At 36.2% G+C, this 9,183-nt stretch overlaps 1 protein-coding gene across 1 annotated transcript; it reads right to left on the bottom strand.

Annotated features, from left to right (window-relative positions):
- Nucleotides 1–5,447: 5,447 nt before the first annotated feature.
- Nucleotides 5,448–6,980, bottom strand: LOC114307172 (polygalacturonase inhibitor). The gene has a single exon (XM_028252571.2). It carries the CDS (start codon nt 6,633–6,635, stop codon nt 5,637–5,639), a length of 999 nt encoding a protein of 332 aa, XP_028108372.2. The 5' UTR covers nt 6,636–6,980; the 3' UTR covers nt 5,448–5,636.
- Nucleotides 6,981–9,183: the final 2,203 nt, after the last annotated feature.

Here is a 9,183-nt window from a genome sequence, read left to right as displayed (position 1 = left end):
CCGACCAAAAGACTTGGCAAAGGCATAACAATGCCGAATAGCAGGTATGCCGAGGTTAATCCTAAGGCGACGGTTTAGCTCTATAATTCCCATTACGATTCTAAAAAAGTTGACATTGGGTTGGGAAGGGATTAGACCCCAATGGCAAAGCAGAGCCCTAAGGAACGGGTGAAGGGGGAAACTGACTCCACCCTCTGCGATTGATAGGAGAGGGAAGACGATCGTGATTTCATCAGCCCTCTCCATATCAAGGGTGCCGTCTGTCAGACGGACGTCATCAAGAATGAAAAAATGACGTCGAAAACCAGAAATTCAATCCGAGGAGAGGAGATCTTTCAAATGTTTTGCCATTTCCTTCAGTCTATAGGAGTATACTAAACCAAAAACAAACCAGGAAAAAGGATTCAAAGCAGAGAGGAAGAGAACTTACAAGAGACGAAGTGTAACAACCCTCACTCTACTCTAGTCATGCTTGCATATATTACATGATCTTGTCTTGATATGTTGCATTTTGCAAACCTTGATTTGTTTTGCTTAAGTGTTTCTTGCATGTTTTGTACCTTGTTTGGTGTGAGTCTTGCCGAGGTCATCTTCAGTCTAGAATTATCTTGGAGCCACTTTGTTTGACCTCCACCTTCGCCCTGCATATTGGCCGAGATGTCATTATCTAGGCCGAGGTGTTTATCACCAAGGCCGAGATGTGTATTATCTAGGCTAAGATGTTACCTTTGCACCTAAGTGATCTTGTCCTGGAGTGGTATGACCTAGACCAAGGTGTGGCACGTCTAGGCCAAGGTGTGGCACAGCTTAGTCAAGTGTTGTCCTTCCTAGCCGAGATCATTGTTCCCTTATTTGCCGATGCCTGTTCATTAGCCGAGATCATTACCTACCGGAGTGCCTATGCCATCTTGCTTGTAGAACACACCTTGTCATGGTCTTGTCTTTTCACTCGGTCACCTTTTTCAGTAGAGCCAACCAGTCGTTGCCACGTGTCCCAGCCAAGTGTTAAGTCAGCCAGCAAACCTAGAAATGTATCATTTGCTATCTGCCTTTGTTCTTGAGGAGAGAGAAGCTATAGAAGAGGGAGAAGGAGTTCTTAGAGGAGGGATAGATTTTCCAAGCTTGATCTTCACACCTTGAGCCGTTAGATTCGCATCTTGAGGTTAGAATCTTATTCTACTCTTGTTGTTCTTATTAGTCATCTATTTGCATTGCATGATCGAACCTGATTTGCAAACCATACATTGATTTAAAGTTTGGTTTTAGAAAGAGAAAGTAGTATTCATGTGTTCTTGAAGAAAAAGTCTTGTTTGATCCGAAAGTTGCATTAAGATTCATGTTTTTGTGTTTGTTTTCATAAAGCCTTCGAGTATGGATGCCCAGATCCATGTTTTTGAATTCATAGCATGAAATCTCAGATTTTGTAATGATAGGTTATGATCTTTGCATCTATATTCTTCATGTTCTTCAAAGAAAGGGAAACCCAGATTTTCCCGACTTCGTTTCCTTGAATGTGGCCATCGGGACCACACCTCGGCAAGGGAGGTGTGGGACCTCGGCAAGGGAGGTGTGGGACCTCGGCCAAGACGTGGATGGTGTCCATTATGTTTTCCCGAGATGAGGAACAGTGTTTATTTTGGTTCGACTTAGTTTTGAAGTAATGCTGAGATCATTTGCATTCATGTAAAGCTTGTTTGATAGTGCATTCAATAGACTTTGCCATGTGTTTGTAGGACTTGGACTCTCGCTTGACCCCGACATTGAAGAACTATGTGAGTGGTATTTCTAATAAAGCTATGTTATAAAGTTTTGATAAAGCTTTGCCTTGTTTGAAAAGTATTTGTTAAGCATGAATGATTATCCCTATTTTGTAGATCAATTATTATCTTGTTTTGATGACAACCTTTGAAAGTCCGTACGTGCTAGGAGACTATAAGCATTTGTAGCACAACCTTTGAAAGTCCGTACGTGCTAGGGGACTATAAGCATTTGTAGCACAACCTTTGAAAGTCCGTACGTGCTAGGGGACTATAAGCATTTGTAGCACAACCTTTGAAAGTCCATACGTGCTAGGGGACTATAAGCATTTGTAGCACAACCTTTGAAAGTCCGTACGTGCTAGGGGACTATAAGCATTTGTAGCACAACCTTGAAAGTCCGTACGTGCTAGGGGACTATAAGCATTTGTAGCACAACCCTTATTAATGTCACCCCTTGAAACTTGAAAGCCTTGAAAGACTTTGATTGATGAAGCTTGAAAGACTTGTTAGATAAACTTGTTTTGTCTTTGATTTTGTGCAAGATATAATGTGTGTCGCTTGATAAAGATCTCAGATGTTATTCATGCAAACCCTTTATTACTTGTATCATTCACTGAGTATCCAAGCTCACCCTCTCTATATATATGTAGGTGATGAGCAGGACGGCAGTGACGCCTAGATGTGCTTGCAACTTGTTTTGGACTCGCATTTTGTAGCATCTTGAAGATCATGCTTCTTAGCTTGTAATTCATTATGTTTTGTATATGATGGCTCGAGAAGCCTTTTGGTCAAGATATATTTTTGTACTTCATTTTATTGTACCCAAGTTGTAAAGCTATGTAAAGATGTATGCCACTTCATTTGACTTATGCACAGCTCTTACGGACTAATTAGATCTAAATTTATTGCTTCCGCACATGTTAGCCCCATATATATACTCTGATTGTGTGTGAATTCTTGTAAGTTGGCCTTCGGTAATTTCGGATTACTGGCCATCACGGCACCATTCTACTAGGGGTGAAATGGGGTCGTGACACGAAGGGGATAGTGAATGAAAGAAAGTTGTAGAGGTAATTCATAAGGCAGTCCAGCGAAGTGTACGAAGGGGCGGGAAGTTGAAATGATAACCAAGAGGCGTGTGCTCAGACATCTGCGTTGGAATGAGGTCAGCCGCCGAATTTCGGCTCTGACTTTTCGAGTTCGAAACCAAACACTCCAACTAATTGTCGTTAGTGGAGTGCTTGGAGGCAATTGTGGGGGCTGAATAATAAGAGACGTAAATAGGCTGAATAATTGGACCAGGAGTCCAAATATATACATCGCATTTGGCCCTAGTCGGCCAAATAGCCGATTGATTAAGGGGCAGAGTGGAAAGCAGTTTGCAGCAAAATGAGCCAAATAAATAGTTATACGGCGAATTGAAAGTGGGTCTAACCCCGAGGCCCAGGAAAGAATAGATATAAATAGAAGAACGTCGGCCAGAAAGAGGTATGTGAGAACTAGCATGCTTAACTTAAGATACAAGCAATCAAGAGAGTATACACTGACTTATCCGTCGGAGTGCTAATTCCAGCACCCCCGACCGGAGTGTTCATTTCTTTTCAGGTAGCTAGCTGAGGATCACGAGCGTCCCCCAGGATCAGAAGAGTATTTTCAATCTACATCCCCACATTAATGATGTAATAATTAATTAAAATATGTAAAATTACTCTCTTTCTTATCTTTTATAATTATCAATCAATCAGCTCATTTATATATCATTAAATTTAAAAAGTAAATTTATATATTATTTTCTTTCCGGTGATTAGGAGAAATGTAGCTTTTGTGGGCAACATGCACCAGACTAGACCTCAGTAATGGTCATCCTTGTGCGCACTTCAATTTAAGAGAATTTAAGAGGATTATGAAGTCCATTATGGGTTTCATTATGTTAATTTAAATTATTCATTTTAAAAGATCTTTCGTGTATATCATTTATAAAATAAAAAAAAATTAATCGATCTGATAATCATAATAATTTAATTTTATTGTATTTGTTTCTAAAAAATAGATGTTATTTTTTAAAAAATATATTTATTTATTTTTTTAAGACAAATATTATAAAATAAAATATTATAATTATTGAATCAATTTATTTACTTTTCTATTGATAATTATGCTTAAAGACTTTACACAATACACAATTCAAATCATCAATCTATTGTTTTTTTTCTCTAGTGCCATAAGCTTTTTCAATCCCCCACAAACTTAAAAAAAGTAGTGGCTCATTTCGATTTTGTCAAAGAAGCTATTATGATGAAAACCTGACACGAACAAACCACAATTGTGTCGGTTTGCAGCTTTACACGGGTTGTCATGTGCGGAGTCTGACTTGTCACTATTGGGGGTTCATTATTTTCATCATTATCCCTTCCATTGGATCTGAATGGAATTGAAGGACATTTTTATGGGTGGTGATGGAGAATTTTCAATCACCACCTCACCCACACCCACACGTCGTCGTGGTGGTGAAAAAAAAAAAAAAAAAAAGTGATCAATCAGGTGAAGAGGGAGTTAACAGGGTAAAAAAAAAAAAAAAAGATCGAAGTCATTATTATTTATTAAATAGTTATAATTTTTTTTATATGAATAAAATATACAAAATACCTCTATAAAATTAATGGTTCAAATCAATTCAGATTATGGACAGAAAGGAATCATTCTCCATTTTATATTTGTAAAAATTGATAATGAGTTACACATGACATGACTATATTCAAGTAAAATATAAGACAAATAAATAAAAAACTAAATGACAAATGTGTTACATTTCTAGTCCCGTAATCAAATTTTTGTTCTTGTTGTTTTGTTTTCGATTTTGTGATTTCTAGTTCCTTTGCAGGAGTTTGATGCATTTTTTGATTGAGATCCTAGGCGTTCCTTGGTTTTGGTAGCCGGTGTTGATTTTTAGATGATGCTCTTCTAGTTATGTTTGTTAGCCCTTTGTATGTTAACTCTTTGTTTATTTCCTTCAAAGATTCGGTGTATATTTTCTCAAGAAAGGAGACCAAATTAAAAAAAAGTTAAAAAGTTAAAAAGTTATTAAAAAAAATTAAAAAATCAATAATTCATACTAAAAAGTCAAAGATTCTCTTTCCTCTCTACTTTTTACACATATTTTCATAAAAAGTCAAAAAATTATTACATACATATTAGTTTTTTTTAACTCATATTTTAACTAAATAGCCAAAAAATTACTAAATTAACTTATTCCCCTAACGAGGCCTGAAAAGAAATAGTAGGATTCTGCTTAAATTTATCTTTTATTCTTAAAAGTACTATAATGCTATTCTAATTTAAAAATTAGACTTGCATTTTAAATTCAGTGATGTCATAGTCCATTAGAATATCTAAAATAATTCTACTTCCCTCATATATTCTATAATCATTAGTCAAGTATCTCTTTTATGCATCAAAAAAAATATTTCATATTTTTAAATATAATGAAGACTCTCATCTCATCTACAATTTTTGTCCCACCTGAATGAACCAAAATGTAAATTCGCACTATTAAACAGATTATTATTAGAGAAAATATAGGAATTATGAAAAAAATTTCATGAAAATGATTATGAAAGATTATGATTTTTTGATTACTTTAATTAGTGTATGATAATTTATTTTAAGTGTAATCTAAGAATCACAAAATTTTTATAAAAGATTTTTCATGATACCTATCATTATTGTTATTATTACAACAATAAGCGTAGAGACACATAAGATGAAACACAAAATAAGACATAGATATCTTACAAATGATGTGGCTCACAAGATATGAGACTCACTCTTACAATGTTGACTTTAAACTTGAAATTTAAAACTTGACTTGGGAAGCTACTAGCAGGCTGGCAATGGAGCGCCACACAAGCACCGGTTGTGGAAATACGACGTGAGATCAAAGCTCCGCAACTTCCCACCGGTGGGAATCGGACCACACAGCCTATTGTAACTAACATTAAAGAATTGTAAATCCACCGCCGTCAAACCCGCAGGCAGACTCCCAAAGACTTTGTTATGGTTCAAATCCAACCATATCAAACTCGCTGGAAAAACCACGTTGCTGAGATCAAACTCGAACATGTTTCTGGAGAAGTCAACTACCTGCATGGTTTTGTTGGATCTGAAGATGAATGACAAATCACCCGAAAGCTGGTTACGTGAAAGATCAAGTCTTGTAAAGTCCAAATTACCCAAAGATTTTGGTACTGGTCCAGTGAGTCGGTTGTGAGAGAGATAGAGGTCTGGGACTGATCCGGTGAACTTTCCGAAGGATTCGGGGATGGTTCCGGTGAGCTTGTTCCTGTCTAAGTGAATGGCAGCGAGGTTGGTGAGTTGGGCTAGCTCGGGAGGGATTGAACCGGTGAGGTCATTGAAGGACAGGTCAAGGTAGGTTAGGTTTTTAAGCTCAGTAAAGAATGAAGGAACAGGACCAGAGAGGTTGGTCCAGCTCAATCTTATCCATTTGAGGTGTTTGAGTTTGGAAATGGCAGAAGGGATTGAACCGGTAAGGTTGGTAAGTTTGCGGAAGATTAAGGTTTGGAGGTATGGGAGGTCACCGACAGCTGGCGGGATTCGACCGGAGATGTTACCGCCAAAGATATTGAGGGAAATGATACGACTGGTGATTTCATCACACTTCACTAAGTACCAATCACAGCAATTAGTTTCTGGGTTCCATGAGGCCAAGAGGTAGGGATTGTTTAGGGCTGCTTTGATTTTCAGGAGGACTTTTTTGTCTTCGGAATTGCAGATTTCGGGTTCGGAGAGAGATGGAGATGGTAGAGAGACAAAGACGAGGAGAGAGAGGGACAGAACTGAGAAGAGAGTCATCTTCATTTTGTGTCGGCTTGTTTTCTTTTTTTTGGTTTGTTGTTATGAAAGATGAAGCATGCAGAGCGGTTTCTATTTATAGTGATTCCAATTTGCTATAGTCATGACTCGTGACATGAATCAATGGCTGGATATTCCTCATAACAATGAGCTTGTTTAGTATACCACTGGGATGGTGGCCTTGTGGAGGAGGTTGTCCTTTACCCATAGGTGTGTTAGGTTCAATTCTTGGAGAGCGTGGAATGGTGGCTTTGTCTAGTTGATTTTTTTTTTAGAGATTTCATATTGTACTCTAATTGATATTTGATCTATTTTGTAACACATGGCTGAATTTTATTGAATGTTTTGGTAGTGAATTTTTTGTTCTGGGTTGAGTTAAATTTGGCTATTAAGTGATTATCCCGAAATTAGAGTCCACAGATATTATAATGTCCCTACAGAATATCTTTTTTGTGTTCAAAAATAAAATGAGCTCGTTTAGTATAATTTATTATAATTTAAAAATTAATAATCACAAAATAGAATATTTAAAATTATATATCTTTTAGTTTTTAGATTATTATTATTATTTTTTATTGAAGTTATTTTGTTTAATAAGTTATAAGCATAAATTATATCAAATAATCTTATACAAACTCTCAAATTTATACTATATCCATTTTTGAGATGATACTTTTAGGCTAAAATAGGTAATAAAGACCCCCCAAAAAATGCTAAATGTCGCATCATATCTTAATTATTACTATTTTTTTTTTTATATATACTTGTCCATTTTTTTAAAAACAAACATTGTAGAATAAAATATTATGATTATTGAATCAATTTATTTATTTTTCTATTGATGATTATTTTTAAAGACTTTCCACACTAAACAATTCAAATCATCAATATTGTTTCAAAAATGCTTTGGAGTTCTAAATATAGAGCTTTAGAGGGAGCTCCAATGAGCTACCCCCTCCCCTCCCCTCCCCAAAAAAATGATGCGGTGGTTGGGGTTTTTTTTTTTTTTTTTATAGAATTTCTAGCTCATTAGAACTGGTTTAATGTTCCTTTTTTAGAGAGATGTATCATGACTGATATTGTTTTCTCTATAGATGTCATAAGCTTTTTCAATCCCATCAAATATAAATTTAAACTTAAAAAAGTTGTGACTTGTAGGGACATATTTTTTGGGCGGCCACGTGGTTAAGATTGTTAGCCGATGTGCCAATCATGTTGCCGAGGTGTGATGTAGTTATATCGGAATCCGAAATGTTCGGATACAGGACAAGAATCATAAATGATGTTAGACTACTTGTTCAGATGAGGTTGAACTCTTAAGAGAGTTGATCGTAATCTAAATAAGAAAAGTCTTGGATAAGTGATATCTTTGTAAATGATAGAGTCTCATGAAGTAAGACTTCTAAATAAGGGTGTGCGTAGTACGATTCGGGTGGTTTTAGTGTAAAATTACAAACCAAATGGCAGGTTAGCGGATTGATTAATTGCGGTTTGGGAGGCTATTGGCGGATTGGCGGATTGAAAAATATTCTAACTAATTATCATACATTTGCATCATATATAACACTAATTTGTATAATATTGTTTTAGATATATAATGTTAGGTCCCTTAGTTTTGTCAATCCCACGAACAAACATCATTTATCAAGTTGTAAGTTTCCTGGTTGTTTTGTCTTGCTCGCTCGAGCGAAGAAGTTGTGCTCCCAGAAGTTTTCTATGTCTACAAATATACTGGGAATGAAGATTGTGTGCTCGAGTGACGCCACTTAAGGAATACACGCGTAATTGGTTCCTCGCTCGAGTGAGGGAGTCTTCGCTCGAGCAACCTTCATGGCCCCTGTTTTCTATATATATTTGTTTCAGTCCGTTTTAGGGTTAACGCTTCCAGATTTGTTTTGAGGGCTCTAGGGTTTTCTCCTGGGGCAATTTTACTAGTTTTCCTTTGATGTTTGCTTGAGTATTAAACTCACATGGTTTGACAATTCACATCAAAGGGTTGTTTGAGTGATCATCTTCAAGAGTGTTCTTCTTCGGTGGAATCTGGAGATTCAAGCGTAGAGTGTTTGAACGTGTTCGAAACTGTGCACATCGTTGAGTCAATGTGGATGTTGTGGAATCAACATCAATCTAATCAATTCTGAGATGAAGATTGCAGTGGAAGAAATACAAATCGTTGAAGACAAATTGACAGTGTTTGGGTAATTTATTTGGTTGTTTTGTGTTCTTTCTTTCCTTCATAATGGATTGATTTGTGGCATTTTGCCCATGATTTTTTTAATCGCAATTGGAGGTGCTCCAATTGTGGTTTTTTCCAAGTAAAAATAGTTTGTGTCGATTTATTATTTTTTGAAACAACAATCTAAATCTCTTCCGTACGTGTTTGATGATTTAGATTGTTAATTTTAATTGTATGGAAACTAGTACAATTAATCTTGAGTCGAATCACAAATCACTTAAGTTTTTCAATTGGTATCAGAGTATGTCACTCTTTATTTTTATCAAAGCTATAGGAGTGTGATTTTGTGTGATTGGTGGTATGGATTCAATTTGTGAA

The sequence above is a fragment of the Camellia sinensis genome, chromosome 5 (assembly GCF_055761805.1).
Source record: "Camellia sinensis isolate YWXY chromosome 5, ASM5576180v1, whole genome shotgun sequence".
NCBI lineage: Eukaryota > Viridiplantae > Streptophyta > Magnoliopsida > Ericales > Theaceae > Camellia > Camellia sinensis.
Note: the sequence above shows the minus strand (reverse complement) of the source record. Positions and strands in the feature narration are given on the sequence as shown.